At 35.6% G+C, this 16334-nt stretch overlaps 1 protein-coding gene across 5 annotated transcripts in view; it reads left to right on the forward strand.

Moving 5' to 3' along the window:
• Positions 1-16334, forward strand: part of LRRC39 (leucine rich repeat containing 39) — a 24472-nt gene continuing 8138 nt past the window's right edge. For 4 of the 5 annotated variants that reach the window (XM_043878327.1, XM_043878326.1, XM_043878329.1 and 1 more), the window contains exons 1-6: positions 1-150; positions 3585-3777; positions 10654-10759; positions 12140-12296; positions 12848-12984; positions 15627-15772. In XM_043878327.1, coding sequence (XP_043734262.1) covers positions 3665-3777; positions 10654-10759; positions 12140-12296; positions 12848-12984; positions 15627-15772 — 659 coding nt within the window. In that variant the 5' untranslated portion in view covers positions 1-150; positions 3585-3664. The remainder of the gene's footprint in view (positions 151-3584; positions 3778-10653; positions 10760-12139; positions 12297-12847; positions 12985-15626; positions 15773-16334) is intronic. The other variant, XM_043878328.1, reaches the window with a different exon arrangement.

Raw genomic sequence — 16334 nt, forward strand, 5'->3', positions numbered from 1 at the left:
AGAACTAGGCTGACATTACATTTCACCCAGCTACAGTCTGGCTGAGGATTTTCATCACTGGGAGTCACACTGAAAACAATTCTGCCTTCAGTCCACTCCTACCTGATACACTAACTTTGGACATGTCAGCTCCTGTATGCACTGACCACGGTACGTATTTTTCAAAAACATTTTTTTTCCTACTCTTGACTTATAAATAGATGGCTGTTGATGTTTTTACCGTGTCTGTGTTTGCTGGAAGGTACAACTAAAGTTGGAATTGAATTTAAAAGTCTCTTTGGAGGTTCACAGTCATTCATCTAGTTGTCCTCCTCTGGAAGACTGACTTCCCCAGAAACGAAGAAGTGTTTCTTCAGAGATTATATGTCTTTTGTTCTCCTTTGACTCTGGGGAGTTGACTCCTTGGTCATGTCACAGCCATGCTTACTTCACTGCCATGGTGTGTGTTTTTCTGCTGTAATAACCAGGTAGAGGACACAAGCCCATGTGGGAGGCAGAAGTTCATATATCACTACTGACTTGTTTTCCGCAAAGGGACGCTGGTTACTGTTATAGGAAAATTGATAGTTGATCAAAGTTTAATGGGAAATGGGAAATGAATCAGCACATGAAGTTATACATGTCTAGTAAAACACACATTTACATGTAGGTACTTGAGATTTTAATTCTTTATTATCTGATAAATGCATGCTTCAAACCTGCTTACATCTGAGACAATAAACTACAATTGGACAGTGATATTAATACCCAGAGGGTTGGATTATCAACATAAATACCTCTAGTTTCTTGATGGGAGAAAAATCTTTCAAACCTGTTCCCATTTAAATGCTGCATTTATTGCTTTACGTAAGGACCTCCTCCTAATAATTTCCTGCATATCAGCAATTATATATTCATCCTCAAATGTTAAACTTTTCCCTCTTTTAATACATTTTTCTTCCTCTCTCTGTCTCTGCCTTTCTGTCTCTCACACACAAATTACATAGTTTTAAAGAAATCAGTAATTTAGAGGAGATTAATAGTGAAAAAGCAATATTACATACCTCATTTTTATCACCCTAAAAGTAACCATTTTAACTATTTCAGTATTTAGTTTTCAGTGGTTACCTCCTTAATACTTTTTTTTTCCAAAGGCAGTGTGCTGTGTCTTCTCAGCTTTAGACATTATCCATTGTTTCATTATGAAAGATGATGCTTAAATTTACCTGCACTCCCATAGAGTTATCTCTTTTAATTTCTTTTTTATTGCCTTATAGCTTTAATACTTAAATCTCTCTCATTCCATATAGACTATATCTCTTATCTCCCTCACCCTCTATTTTCCCATATCCTTCTTCTATACCCTATTAAAAGGACTTTTATTTTTATATTTTGAAGATGTATTACTTCTGTGTTTTTAGCCATAAATAATCTTTGCTTTTTCATAGGTTGATTTATTTCAAAAGTTGATTTTCATCACTCAGAAAAGAAACTTTGTACTCTTAGCAATCACTACTATTTCCCCCTCTATAAAGCCCCATGGTTATCATTAATCTACATTCTTTCTTCATGGATTTGCCTATTCTGGACATTTCATATAAATGGGAGAATACAATTTTTGGTGTTTTGTGTCTGACATCTATCAGCCTCATTTTACTCAAAGTTTCCCCATGATGTAGCTTAGCTCCTTTTCATGCCAGAGTAACATTCCATTGTATGGATATGTCACATTTTGTTCATTAATAGCCACTTGTTAGTTATCAGCCATTTGTTTCCACTTGTCAGCTACTTGTTTTCCACTTTGGGGCCATTGTGAATAATGCTACTATCAACATTCATGTACAAGTTTTGTGTGAACATATATTTTAATTTCTCTTGGGTATAAACCTAGGCTGATCTTTTTCTATTTTGTGCCTTCCATTTTTTCTGTGTTCATGTTTTAGGTATGCCCTTGTAAATAATACACAGGATTTTGTCTTTTATTTAGTTGGGCAATCTTTATTAGCCTGGAGCAGTTAATAATCCAAAAAACATAAATTATGATCATGATGAGATATCATTTTACGCAGTAATATGGGGTGAGGACATACATCAATCGGGAAACAATTTCCAATGGAAACTGTTCCTATAATTAAGATAGTGGCCACTTGTTTTCCTTTGGAAATTACTTACTACAACTGTATAAGGAAAACAATTGGCCTCTATCTTATCAATTTGAAAAACAATTGGCCTCTATCTTATAAATTTGAACATAGTGATGTAACAATTCTAATTCTGGGTATACGCAATAGAAATAATACCACTTGAGCAGCAAGAAGATAAGAACAGGAATTTCAGACACAGCTTTGCTCATTAGAGCAAAAATTGGGGATCTAAATATCCACTTTAATTAGAATGGATAAATAAATTGTGTCATAGTCATACATTTTGGATATCATGCTTTATCAGTGTATAACATGCTTTTCCTTCTTTATGGAGCTATATAATTCATCATAATATGCATCTACTGTAATTTACTGGTAGAAAGTTATTGTTGTTTCCAACCTTTTGCTGTCATGAAAAACCCTACAGTGAATAATTTTGTAATGTGTCATTTTAAAATTGAAAATATTTTCAGTGTAAATTCCTACAAGTGTTGGTGTGACTTTTAAGTTTGATAGATATTACCAAAATTCTCTCCACAGAGACTATGACAATGCTGTCACACTAGTGTATGAGAGTACCATTTTTCCTATGCTGTTGCAAATTTTACTTCTCCTTTTCCAAACTGTATACCTTTCTATTTTATTCATGATATTGCTTTATTGCATTTCAATATAATGTTGAATGGAAGTGGTAATTGTGGGCATCTTTTACTTCTTGAATTTTGAAGAAATAAATTAATTGTGAATCAAATTCTTTCATTATTGCTAATTTGGTGAAAAATCAATACCACTATATGAAAATGAAATATGAATATGAAATACCACTATTTGAAATCAATACCACTATACCACTATATAGGCAAAGAGCATCTCATCAAATAGATCTACCGTGACTTACATAACCATTCCCCTATTATTGTTTAACTCTCTTTTCCAAGATTCAGGTCATAATCCTCAATGTTAGATGGGTCCATTTGCAATTTATTTTCCACAAGGGCAAACAATCCCACTATATTACCACTTAACTGAATTCCAGCTCGTATATATAGCATCTAGATTAAGTAGCTCTGTCAAGATGCCTGCTCATCTTGTATATCCATTACTACATATTTCCCTATAATTAGGCATGTAAAGTAGTTGCAGTTTTTCATTACTGTGACTTAATAGTAACAAAGGAAGTAGACTTGTATCAGTTCCACCCTCTGTCACTTATTAGAGATAGGATGTAAACCATTTAGCCACCTTTTCTAGGGCTTGATTTTCTCCTCTTTATACAAAGACAATAAAAGTACCTATGTCATGATATTTTTATGAGAATTATTAAGTGAAATATGGCATGTAAAGTACATTAAATACTCCTGGGAACACAGAATGTGTTCAATAAATATAAGCTATTATGTTCATTATGGCATTCAAAAAACATTCTGAAACACATTTCTCCCCCCTCTCTGGTTCAATCAGGTCCTTTCTGAGATGGCATCTGTGATTCAGTTATTCAAAATTTAATGAAGTTGGTGACCCTGTGACAATGTGGAGAAATCATGTCAGAAAATGTGGTTAGTACTGGGGCTGTCAATGCTGTAAAGGAAGTTTGGGAAAAAAGAATAAAGAAACTCAACGAAGACCTGAAGCGAGAGAAGGAATTCCAACAAAAGTATGCTAAAACATGTTTATTATTTTGAATTAACAAAAATTTATGACATCTTCATTATTAAAATAGTATTTATTAATTGCCTTATTATTGAATTTTATAGAGGTTTTTATTTACAGAAAACTCAAAATATAACTAAAGGAAGCACTGACAATGAAGTGTGGCCATATGATGTGGGCCACAATAAAAACAAATGAATTTAGTAATTATCCTAGGAGTCTGTTCAACATTCATCAAAGTTCAATTAGTATCATTTAGTCTACTTTTCAGAGATTGTTTGTTCAACATTATATTCCCTAGGAGCTAAAACAACATCTTGCATTAGAAAATTCAGTCGATTCTCACCTAACTAAATAACTGTGAGTTCCAGCCGGGGCCACTGTGGATCACCTGAGTCCTCTGTATGGGATATAGTTTGACTCTCATTTCCTCTGACTTATTGATACCTACCTACTTTCCTCACTGGATGCTTCCAAAGTATTGCATTACTTTTTCAAGGATAGCCCCGGTCCTCATAGATTCGATATAGCTCCCTACAGTTATCACTCATTAGATCTCTTTCTAAATATTGAATGGCAATGTTGAGTGTTTTGCAATATATACAAATACCAAGCCATTATGTTGTACACTTAGATTTAATATAATGTTATATGCCAATTATATCTCATCTTAAAAAATGGTCTTGTGCCTGCTAATAAAAGAAAACATGACTAAAAATGGCTTAAATAATAAGGAAGTCCTGAGTTTAGGCAATTCCAGAGCTTCCGCAGTGTTTTGGACTCTGCTTCTCCCACCTCCCACAGCTAGTCTTGGTAGGCCAGTTTGGGCTTCAGGTTAGCGTCTCTCAGTGTTGCAGGGTGACTGGTACACTTTCAGGCATCGCAGCCAGACATCATCATGTTATCAGAAGAGTGGGAGCTATTATATTTATTTCTGTTTCTTATTTAAGAATGAAAATACCTTTCTGAGGTCCCCTAGCTAAGCCTCTCCTTCACCTCTCATGGGCCAGAATCAGGTCATTTTTGCACCCCTAATCCAGTAACCTTTTAGAGGAATGAGATTGTATGACTGGTTTAGACAAATTAAGATTTATACTTGGGTAACTTGGAGGGAGTGTAAAAACTTGGAAATAACTGGTATTCTCCCAGCAAAGAAGAGGACTGGCATAGCACTCCACTGAGTCAGACATTCAGGCTTTTTATCTTGTTGCTCAACTGGGCATGGTTTCCATTCCTTTAGGAATGGACTTTAGTTACTTCATGGCCCGAAATACATAGATAGACCAACTGTGGCCAACGTAATTGATTCCAGCTAGCTGGAAGTTGCACACATTACTATTTCTGCTAACATCTCACTAGCCAAAGCTTCATATGACCCATTCCTAACTGCAAGGGAGGATGGCTAAATGAAGTCTTGTGCCCAGTTATATTTAGAGGATCTATTATGAGGAAGAAGAGGAGTAACATATTGGAGAATGATAAGGAATCTCTGTGACACATGGGTGATGTTATTTTCTCCATTTTAAAGATGGAAAACCTGAAGGATAGGCCTAGGTAACTTGTCAAAGATCATACTGCTAATAAATGTGGAACTGGTATTCACTAGTATTCATACCTAAGCAATCTGACTCAGTAAGCATTATATTAACCTCAGGTCTTAAATTTCCCTAGATTGACCCTTTACATGTAAAACTACTCTTACAAAACCTATTATGTTTATATTATACAATTATGACAAATGACTTGAGTACTCTTTTTAAAAAATTTTGCTGAAATATAGTTGATTTACAATGTCATATTAATTTCTGCTGTATAGCAAAGTGACTCAGTTATATATATACACACACACATATATATCCTTTTTCATAATATTTTCCATTATGGTTTATCACAGGCTATTGAATATAGTTCCTTGCTGTTTATCCATCCTATATATACTACTTTACATCTGCTAATCCCAAACTCCCAGTCCTCCCCGCTCCAACACTCCCATCCTTGGCAACCATAAGACTGTTCTCTGTTAACTCAAGTACTCTTAATAAATCCTATCCAATTTTTTAAAAAACAGTGGTCAGAAATCATGAGTTACTTCTTTACTTCTGAATTTCACCTATTAATATTAAACATGTCTGGCTAAAAATTATTTAATCAGCAGCTTCAATTTTCTCTTCACAAAACAGGCAAGGGACAAAAAAAGGTAAGAATGTAATCTAATGCTCTTTTCTCAATTAAAGTGGCTAAAGATTTAACTAAAAACCCTTAAGTTTAACTTTTTTTATTTTTGGTTGCGCCAGGGGATCTTAAGTTCCCCCACCAGGAATCCGACCCATGCTTCCTGCAGTGGAAGCATGAAGTCTTAACCACTGCACCACCAGGGAAGTCCCCCAAGCCTTATGTGTGAACAGAAATTGTTCTGTCTTTTGATACAGGGTTGCCTGGAAAAAAATTAAGCACTTGGGTAAGAGTTGAAATAACGACATTTGAGAAAGGCTTTAGAGTATAATAGAAGGGTTTTAGAGGAGGTAGAAAATTTCTATTCAAAACTTGAAAGAGCCTAAAGCTTAAAATAAGCAGTGTAGGAATTACAGAATATTACAGCTAGAAGAAACACTAGATATTATTTAATCCAACCCCCCTATATTATTGGCAAAATCCTTGGAAGTGAGATGTCTTGTCCATGGTCTCTGAATTAAGTGATACATTCTGGATTTAGATCACACAGAGCCAGAAAGAATAAGCGAATCATTAAAGAGATGGAAATAAACTTATCTGGTAATAGTTACCCTCACTATAAACTCATTAAGGACAGAGGTTTTTGTATCCACAATGTCTAACATAATATTTGGCATATAATAGGCGCTTGATGGAGATCTTTAATTGAAGTTAAAGTGAAGGGAGCAAGACACCTCATTGCTCAACATTATATCTTACTCTGGGATATGTATATCTCAGTGAGCAGTTAAGTAATTAATAATCACTATGTCTACCATTTGAATAGTTCTATTTTTGTAAAACATGGTATAATTGAACAGAGGGCGTTACTTATTTTGTCTCACTTAATCACATCTATTGGCGCTTCCCTACTAGGGCTTCCCTAGTAGCTCAGACAGTAAAACATCTGCCTGCAATCTGACCCGGCTTCAGTCCCTGGGTCGGGAAGGTCCCCTGGAGAAGGAAATGGCAACCCACTCCAGTATCCTTGCCTGGAAAATTCCATGGACAGAGGATCCTGGTGGGCTACAGTCCATGGGATCGCAAAGAGTTGGGCATGAGTGAGCGACTGTTCAGTCTGGAAGGTCACACACAGCCATTGCCACAGTGCAACTGTTAGCAGATTAGTGAATTTTCAGGAAAGTAATGGGTGAAAATATGCAGGCTCCAAGGAATATTTTGCAAACATAAACATATTGAGATAGCAAATACTACACTTTTAGAGATATTTGGTTTTCTGTTCATTAAAATAAAACCCTCCCTGAAGATCAGTTAATATGTAAAACTGCTAAGAATATATATTAACTCTCAGATGTCAAGAGAATTTTGGTAAATAAATATTCAAATTGCTTAAACCTGTGTTCTTTGATGATTGCTTATGTTTTGTTTATTCTGTATCATTCTAATAGGCTAAAAGTGTAAAACTTTCCATTCTAAACTCATTCTTTATTTTTCATACATGAAAAATTTCTAGTATAGGAATAGGTAACTTTCTGCAACCTTTTGTCAGTCATTTTTATAGCTTGATATTATGTATTTTTGCTATGAACCAAAATTCAATAGGATGTATTCCAGAATTTTGTGCATTTTTATATCTGGAAAACTAAATCTGGATAAAATGGAATATAATAATATATAATTTAACTCTGAAGTTGACCTATATCATTTGCAAGCCTTTTAAAAACTTTTAAACTAGATATCTATAGATTAGGTATTTAATAAATGCAAATCAAAACAACAGTGAGGTACCACTTCACACCCACTAGGATAGCTATGATGAAGAAGATGGACACTAACAACTGTTGGCAAAGCTATGGAGCAACCAGAGCCCTCATACACTGCTGGTGGGAAGGGAAAATGATGCAAGCAATTTGACACTGTTTGGTTTAAAAAAGTTAAATGTAGATTTATGAAATGATCCAGCAACTCCACTCTTAGGAATACACACACTCAAGAGAAATGAAAACATAGATCTACCTGAAAATTCTACATGAATATTCATAGCAGCATTATTTATAATAGTTAAAAGTTTCCATCAACTGATGAATGGGTCAACAAATTTGGTATATCCATGCAGTAGAATTTAAGGGACTAGATCTGATAGAGTACCTGATGAACTATGGACGGAGGTTTGTGGCACTGTACAGGAGACAGGGATCAAGACCATTCCCAAGAAAAAGAAATGCAAAAAAGCAAAATGGCTGTCTAAGGAGGCCTTACAAAGAGCTGTGAAAAAAAGAGAAGTGAAAAGCAAAGGAGAAAAGAAAGATATACCCATTTGAATGCAGAGTTCCAAAAAATAGCAAGGAGAGATAAGAAAGCCTTCCTCAGCGATCAATGCAAAGAAATAGAGGAAAACAATAGAATGGGAAAGACTAGAGATCTCTTCAAGAAAATTAGAGATACCAAGGGAACATTTCATGCAAAGATGGTCTCAATAAAGGACAGAAATGGTATGGCCCTAACAGAAGCAGAAGATATTAAGAAGAGGTGGCAAGAATACACAGAAGAACTGTACAAAAAGATCTTCATGACCCAGATAATCACGATGGTGTGATCACTCACCTAGAGCCAGACATCCTGGAATGTGAAGTCAAGTGGGCCTTAGGAAGCATCACTATGAACAAAGCTAGTGGAGGTGATGGAAATCCAGTTGAGCTCTTTCAAATTCTAAAAGATGATGCTGTGAAAGTGCTGCACTCAATATGCCAGCAAACTTGGAAAACTCAGCAGTGGCCACAGGACTGGAAAAGATCAGTTTTCATTCCAATCCCAAAGAAAAGCAATGCCAAAGAATGCTCAAACTACCGCACAATTGCACTCATCTCACACTCTAGTAAAGTAATGCTTAAAATTCTCCAAGCCAGGCTTCAGCAATACATGAACCATGAACTTCCAGATGTTCAAGCTGAATTTAGAAAAGGCAGAGGAACGAGTGATCAAATTGCCAACATCTGTTGGATTATTGAAAAAGCAAGAGAGTTTCAGTAAAACATCTATTTCTGCTTTATTGACTATGCCAAAGCTTTTGACCATGAGGATCACAATAAACTGTGGAAAATTCTGAAAGAGATGGGAATACCAGACCACCTGATCTGCCTCTTGAGAAATCTGTATGCAGGTCAAGAAGAATCAACAGTTAGAACTGGACATGGAACAGCAGACTGGTTCCAAACTGGGAAAGGAGCCCATTAAGGCTGTATATTGTCACCCTGTTTATTCAACTTATATGCAGAGTATATCATGAGAAATGCTGGGCTGGATGAAGCACAAGCTGGAATCAAGATTGCCGGGAGAAATATCCATAACCTCAGATATGCAGATGACACCACCCTTATGGCAGAAAGTGAAGAAGAACTAAAAAGCCTCTTGATGAAAGTGAAAGAGCAGAGTGAAAAAGTTGGCTTAAAGCTCAACATTCAGAATACTAAGATCATGGCATCTGGTCCCGTCACTTCATGGCAAATAAATGGGGAAACAGTGGAAACAGTAGCTGACTTTATTTTGGGGGGCTCCAAAATCCCTGCAGATGGTGACTGCAGCCATGAAATTAAAAGACACTTACTCCTTGGCAGGAAAGTTATGACCAATCTAGACAGCATATTAAAAGACAGAGACATTACTTTGACAATAAAGTCCGTCTAATCAAGGCTATGGTTTTTCTAGTAGTCATGTATGGATGTGAGAATTGGACTATAAAGAAAGCTGAGTGCCGAAGAATTGATGCTTTTGAACTGTGGTGTTGGAGAAGACTCTTGAGAGTCCCTTGGACTGCAAGGAGATCCAATCAGTCCATCCTAAAGGAGATCAGTCCTGGGGGTTCATTGAAAGGACTGATGCTGAAGCTGAAACTCTAATACTTTGGCCACCTAATGCGAAGAGCTGACTCACTTGAAAAGACCCTGATGCTGGGAAAGATTGAGGGCAGGAGGAGAAGGGGACAACAGAGGATGAGATGGTTGGATGGCATCACTGACTCGATGGACATGTGTTTGGGTAGGCTCTGGGAGTTGGTGATGGACAGGGAGGCCTGGAGCGCTGCAGTTCTTGGGGTCGCAAAGAGTCGGACACAACTGAGCGACTGAACTGAACTGAACTGAACTGATGCAGTAGAATATTATTCTTCTATAAAAAAGGAAATAAGTATGGATACACACATGCAGAAAATTTGGGTAAAACCCTGCTACACAAAAGACCACATATAATAGAATACCTTTTATATGAATTATCTAGAATAGGCAAATACATAGATATAGAAAGGAGGTCATTGGCTACCAGAGGCTGAGGGAGGGAGGAGTGGGGAGTGACTGCTCGGGTGTGGGGTTTCTCTCCTGAGGGCTGAAAATGTTTTGGATCAGATAGTGGTAATGGTTGTACCGCTCTGCAGATATACCAGAAAATACCAAATTGTGTCAGATTTTTATAATGTGTGAATTAAATTTTAACAAATCTGTTACAAAAAGTCTAAGGAGAGGTAGAATACTTTTCAAAAACTTAAAAAGAGGGCATTTATCATATTAATCAAATTAAATGTCTTACAAAATAATTCTTGTCTGATTTCCAGATACTGGCAATCAAATGTTTGTTTTTGATGGGTTACTTTTTCATACAAAAGTGAATGCTACCTATATTACTACCTGTGACCTAAAATGATTTCCTGGTCTCCTAGGCTAGTGCGAATCTGGGAAGAACGAGTAAGCTTAACCAAGCTAAGAGAAAAGGTCACCAAGGAAGATGGAAGAGTCATTTTGAAGATAGAAAAAGAGGAATGGAAGGTAAGCGTTATAGAAGCAATATTTTTTATATTTTGCATTGTGTGGGAGAGTTGAGAGAGTGATTCTTAGACTATTTGCTTAAGTCTGAAATAGTTAGGAATTCTGATTTTAATACTGTATAATACCAAACGAATTTGGGCAACAGGAACTGAAAATGAACATAACGTCCCAACTTTTTTGTGCAAAAATTCAACCAATGTGCTTTAATGCTGCCCAGATTTAAGTCATTTGTAATATTTTCTCCACTAATCCTTCTGATAAGCATTTTCTCATTTTCCATAAAGACTCTCTGCTTAACAAAAATCGTATTACTTTCCAAAGCTAATGCTCAGTTAAAAGTTCATGAAATGGAAATGTATATTAGTTTTTCTTAGGTCCACAATTGGATTCATATTACCTTCTCTTTCTCCTTCCCTCCCTCTCTCTTTCTCTTTCACACACACACATACACATATACAAGCACATATATGTTTAATTTTTGTATGTTAGGCCTAGTCTAATTTTAACAAAGGCCACCTTTATCCCTTAATTCAGTGTTTGTCTTCATACACATCGGTATATTTAGCTAGGTGGTTACCGCCTTTGTCTTTTGGCTTCTTTAGGCTGATAGAGAAAAGGCATAGAGTTCAGAATAGCTGAAACTTTAAAACTCTTAATTTAAAAGAAAATTGTCTTAAAAACACTATACTATTTCGGAACAGAAAGGAAAGGAACTTTCCTGGTGGTCCACTGGTTAGGAATCCACATGCCAATGCAGGGGCCGTGGGTTCTATCCCTGGTCCTGGAAGATGCCATGTGCCCTGGGGCACCTGAGTCTGTGCTGCGACTATTGAAGCCTGCCTGCTTAGAGCCTGTGCTTCTCAACACGAGAGGCCACAGCAACTAGAGACTAGCCCCCACTCACCGCAACTAGAGAAAGCCTGCCTGCGGCAATAAAGACCCAGAGCAGCCAAAAATAAATAGATAACTTTAAAAAAAGAAAGGGAAGAGAAGTTTGAATTATTAAAATGATTTTTTTCTATAATTTCAATTAACCACCATATTCTCATTTTCAATAACATATGTACTCTCATTAAGCCTAATAAAGAATCTTTAGAACACTGCTCTATGTGTGAGCAATATTGACTAAAATACCTTAATTTTGTTTATGTTATTCTGACTGGAGTTTGAAGGTTTAGCTTTCCCCCCCACCCTGAAAGTAAAGTTCTTAAAACTTAGAAGTAGCACAAATCACTTGGAAGTATAACTCATTAAAGAAAAAATATTCCTAATTTCTTTTACAAATCAAGTAATATCTCTGCAATCACATTTCAATGTGGCATGATACTGAAATAATTTAAGTAATATAGTAACCCTGTCATTTCTTTTATTTGAGTTTAGACTCTCCCTTCTTCTCTACTAAAACTGAGCCAGCTACAGGAATGGCAACTTCATAGAATTGGCTTGCTGAAAATTCCTGAATTCATTGGAAGGTTCCAGAACCTTATTGTGTTAGATTTATCTCGAAACACAATTTCAGAGATACCTCGAGGAATTGGTAAGGAAGATTGCTTCTATTCCTGTGTTTTTTATTGAGAATTTTTTTTGCTACATGGAATAAAGATCTCATCTTTATATAGTCCTACATCTTGAGAAAACTCTAAACATCTCAATTGAAGCTTCCAGGGGATTCAAGCTTCTGGGTTTACTGAGGTAATTCAAGACGAGATTTTAATGCAAGAAAAGTCTCTTTAGAAATAATACTGTATTGATTCTGGAAACAATATTGTTAGTTCAGTTATTCCTTCTACAAGGGAACTGACTGAAGACAAGCAAGAAAAATTAGATAAAATTCTTCAAATGGGGTGGGGGGGAAGTCCCCAGATGGAAAACTGGTCAGGATATGGTACAGATAAACCATAACAAATTTTTTTTTTTCCCCCGTACTGATAAATCATCTGTTGCTTTTCTGAAGAAGGGGCAGGACACATACCAGGAAATGTGAATTTCCCAATTTGAACCTGGAAAGTTAGTTATCCTGTAATATTTAATAACTGGAAACAGTATTTTATATCCCTCTGCTATTTATTGTGTATTATTTTTCCATAGGACTGCTCACTAGACTTCAGGAACTGATTCTTAGTTACAACAGAATCAAAACTGTCCCCATGGAACTAAGTTACTGTGCCAGCTTGGAGAAACTTGAACTTGCTGTTAACAGAGACATAAGTGATCTTCCACAAGAGGTCAGAATGATGTAAATGCCTATGATTATATTTTCCATCTACTAGTGATTTACTTCTCCCCTGTATGATCACTTAAAATAACATTAATGAAAAAATGCTATAAATTTTATTTCAGAAAATATTTAGAGAAAACAATTTATTGGGATGGGGAACACATGTAAATCCATCGCTGATTCATGTCAATGTATGGCAAAAACCATTACAATATTGAAAAGTAATTAGCCTCCAACTAATAAAAATAAATGAAAAAAAATTATTATTATAAAGCATGTTTTTAATTAGAGAAAGACCTATATAGCATAAAAGATATTTCTATTATTGGCACAGTACTGACATTATTTGTTGACTAGACTGTGATCTCCTTGAAGGCCAGAGTGAGAATCTTGTTCTTATTCCCAGAATTGAAGGCTCAGCTTAGTATGAAGTCATTACTCAATACTTACTGAATGAATGTCCCTATCATAAAGCACAGGCAGTGTGGTGATAGAAAAACTCTTTTTATCTGTTGGTTTTTATGGGTGATCAGCTTTTGAGTTATAGGTGAAATGAAAAGACATGAATTCTTTTTTTTTTTTTTTAAATTTTTTTATGAATTCTTTAGATTAGGAAGTGTATTTGCTAGCTTCCCAGGCTCTACCAAGGAAAAGCCAAGGCAATGGGCTTGTGAAGCCTTCAAACTTTTATTGGTATATCTTGTTATTGGTAAAACTGATCATAGAGAGACTTTTGTATTATTTTTTCAAGCATATTTAAGGCTCTTATGAATCAGCAAAGGAAATTTCCACAGTGCTTTGCCTAGAAAACAATGATTTTGCAGGATAAGAGTTATGTAAAAGAATAAAACTCAAAAGACTATTCCCCTTTCCCACTTTGTCTTGGTTATCATACTTAATTATGATGAAAATCATGATCACAGGGACAATTTCTTTTTATCTAAGAGAGGGCAAATAAATATTTCATTTCTAATTCCTAATTATTGTGATTTTGTCTTCAGCTTTGGTTCTGTCAGTAAAAAGTGAATTTGGGCGTGTCTAATAACCTATCTTAACCTTAATGTTTACTTAAAGATAAAGGTTTTATAGGAACAAATACTGAACTGAGATTATGAGCCTGGAATTATTTCTAAGTGTGGCCTTTAAGTACCTGTGTGGCCTTGAACATACCACTTTACATAACTTACATCTGTTTTCACATATGCAAAATGAAGATTTAGATTATAATGGTTTTAATATCTTTCTTCATTCTTCTATAACCAAAGGATCTTAGTACCATTGAGAAATCCTGTTACAAGAGATGTACCTCTAAGCCATTAAGATGCATACACTGTAACACACAAACATAATTATGCTAATGCAAAAATAATCTTTTTATATACAATTCTGAACCATCTGAAAAATTTAAAATCTGATGACAAGTTTTGAAAAAGCATTTTTTTTTCATCATTTGATTCTAAACCTGGAGAAATATCACCTACTAAATGGAAAACTGCTTTTTTGCATTACCCATAATCACTGTATCTATGTATTTTTTGAAGTTTTAGTTAAAGTTGTGGAATGAATCTGAATGTGCCCTGGGACAGAAAGAAAACATAGAATTGCCTAGCTAAATAGAGAATCTTTTGTAAAACTTAACTGAATTCTTACATTTTGAAATTTTCACTACAGAAGAGAAATTTAGAAGTTTTGTGATTTTAGGTCCATGAAAACTTGAGTGCACATCATAGCTCACCATTTCTAGAGAGACTAGAAATGGTCTCTCTAATGGTCACATGGTCTCTCTAAACCATTTTGTCCGTAAAAGGGAATAAAGGTACTAACTTTGTAAAGTTGATGACTAAACTAGAGCTGTATGCATCAACATGAATTCATATAAACACTGACACTGAGAGAAAAAAGCAAGTTAAAGATAAGTATAGTATCATCATTAAAACATATAAAAAGATAATTTTGTTTCTGAAAAAATACATGTAATAGTAATATATAGAGAGAGAAAAACATAGAAAACATATATTTATGTATAGTAATAAAAACATTTGAAAATGCATGGGAATAATAGATACCAAATTCAGGATACAGTTATCTTTCAAGAGGAAGAAGGGAGATGTATATAGAAGGCAGTGATATCAATATATTTGCTTTCTTAAGCTGAGCACACCGGTGCTGTTAGTCTTAATCAACTTTTTATTGATGTTTTCATTTAAAAAATGGAATTTACCAAACAGTAAATTCTATGACTGAGGTAACATGTGTAAAGCATCAGGCACAAAAAAGAGGGTTTAACAAAGATAACTATTATTCTGAACTTTGGGTTTTCCCAAGAAAATCTTGACTACTAGATAAAAGGGAAACATGTTTACTCACAGAAAGAAAAAAAAAAGCTTCTGCCAGGTGGGTTCTCTAAACCCTGGAGCTTGGTGATTTTGGAAGATATGTTTTCTTTCAGTAGATGAACTTTCTATGAGAGCTTTTATCTGGAGGTTATTTAGCTTTATTGTTCTCTCAAACTTACTATGGATTTCTACGACTAAATAAAACCCAAGCATAACGTAAACACTCCTTGATGTGAAATATCTCCTTTACCAGTGTGAGTGTTGTAGTAGGTTACATTGTGGACACTTTGAAAAACTTTGCCTTCCTCTTCAGCTCAGCAATTTGTTAAAGCTTACTCACCTTGATTTGAGTATGAACGTCTTTACTACAATCCCTCCTGCTGTGTTGAACATGCCTGCCCTTGAGTGGCTTGATATGGGAAGCAACAGACTTGAGCAACTTCCTGATACTATAGAAAGGTAAAATAACTTTTTTTCTTTTTCTTTTTTCTTTTCTTTTTTTTTTTTTTTTACTACCGAGAGATGTGTTGAAGCCATCTATGACAACAAACAAAACAAAGGAGACCCCAGAGATAATCATTCACAATAGATGTTTAGTGCTACTTCGGATTCCATCTCTGGTCCGGGGAACTAAAATCCCACAAGCCATGGGGTGCAGACAAAAAAGAGGTTTGGGACAGAAAAATGGACTTTCTGACATCAACAAACTGACAAGAATATGCCACAATAACATTGCTTAGTGCCTGCTCTGTGCAGTTTAAAAACTGATTGAGGAAACTGATGTAGAGATGTTAGTGAATTGCTGAAGATCACAGTAAGTGTGACAGCTATGATTTGAACCCAGGCACCTACACCCTCCAGTGGCTCAGCTGTAAAGAATCCGCTTGCAATGCAAGTGATGTGGGGTTTGATCCCTGCGTCTGGAAGATCCCCTGGAGAAGGAAATGGCAACCGACCCCAGTATTTTTGCCTGGGAAATCCCATGGACAGAGGAGCCTGGTGGGCTCTAGTCCCCTGCGGT

The sequence above is a fragment of the Cervus elaphus genome, chromosome 20 (assembly GCF_910594005.1).
Source record: "Cervus elaphus chromosome 20, mCerEla1.1, whole genome shotgun sequence".
Taxonomy (NCBI): domain Eukaryota; kingdom Metazoa; phylum Chordata; class Mammalia; order Artiodactyla; family Cervidae; genus Cervus; species Cervus elaphus.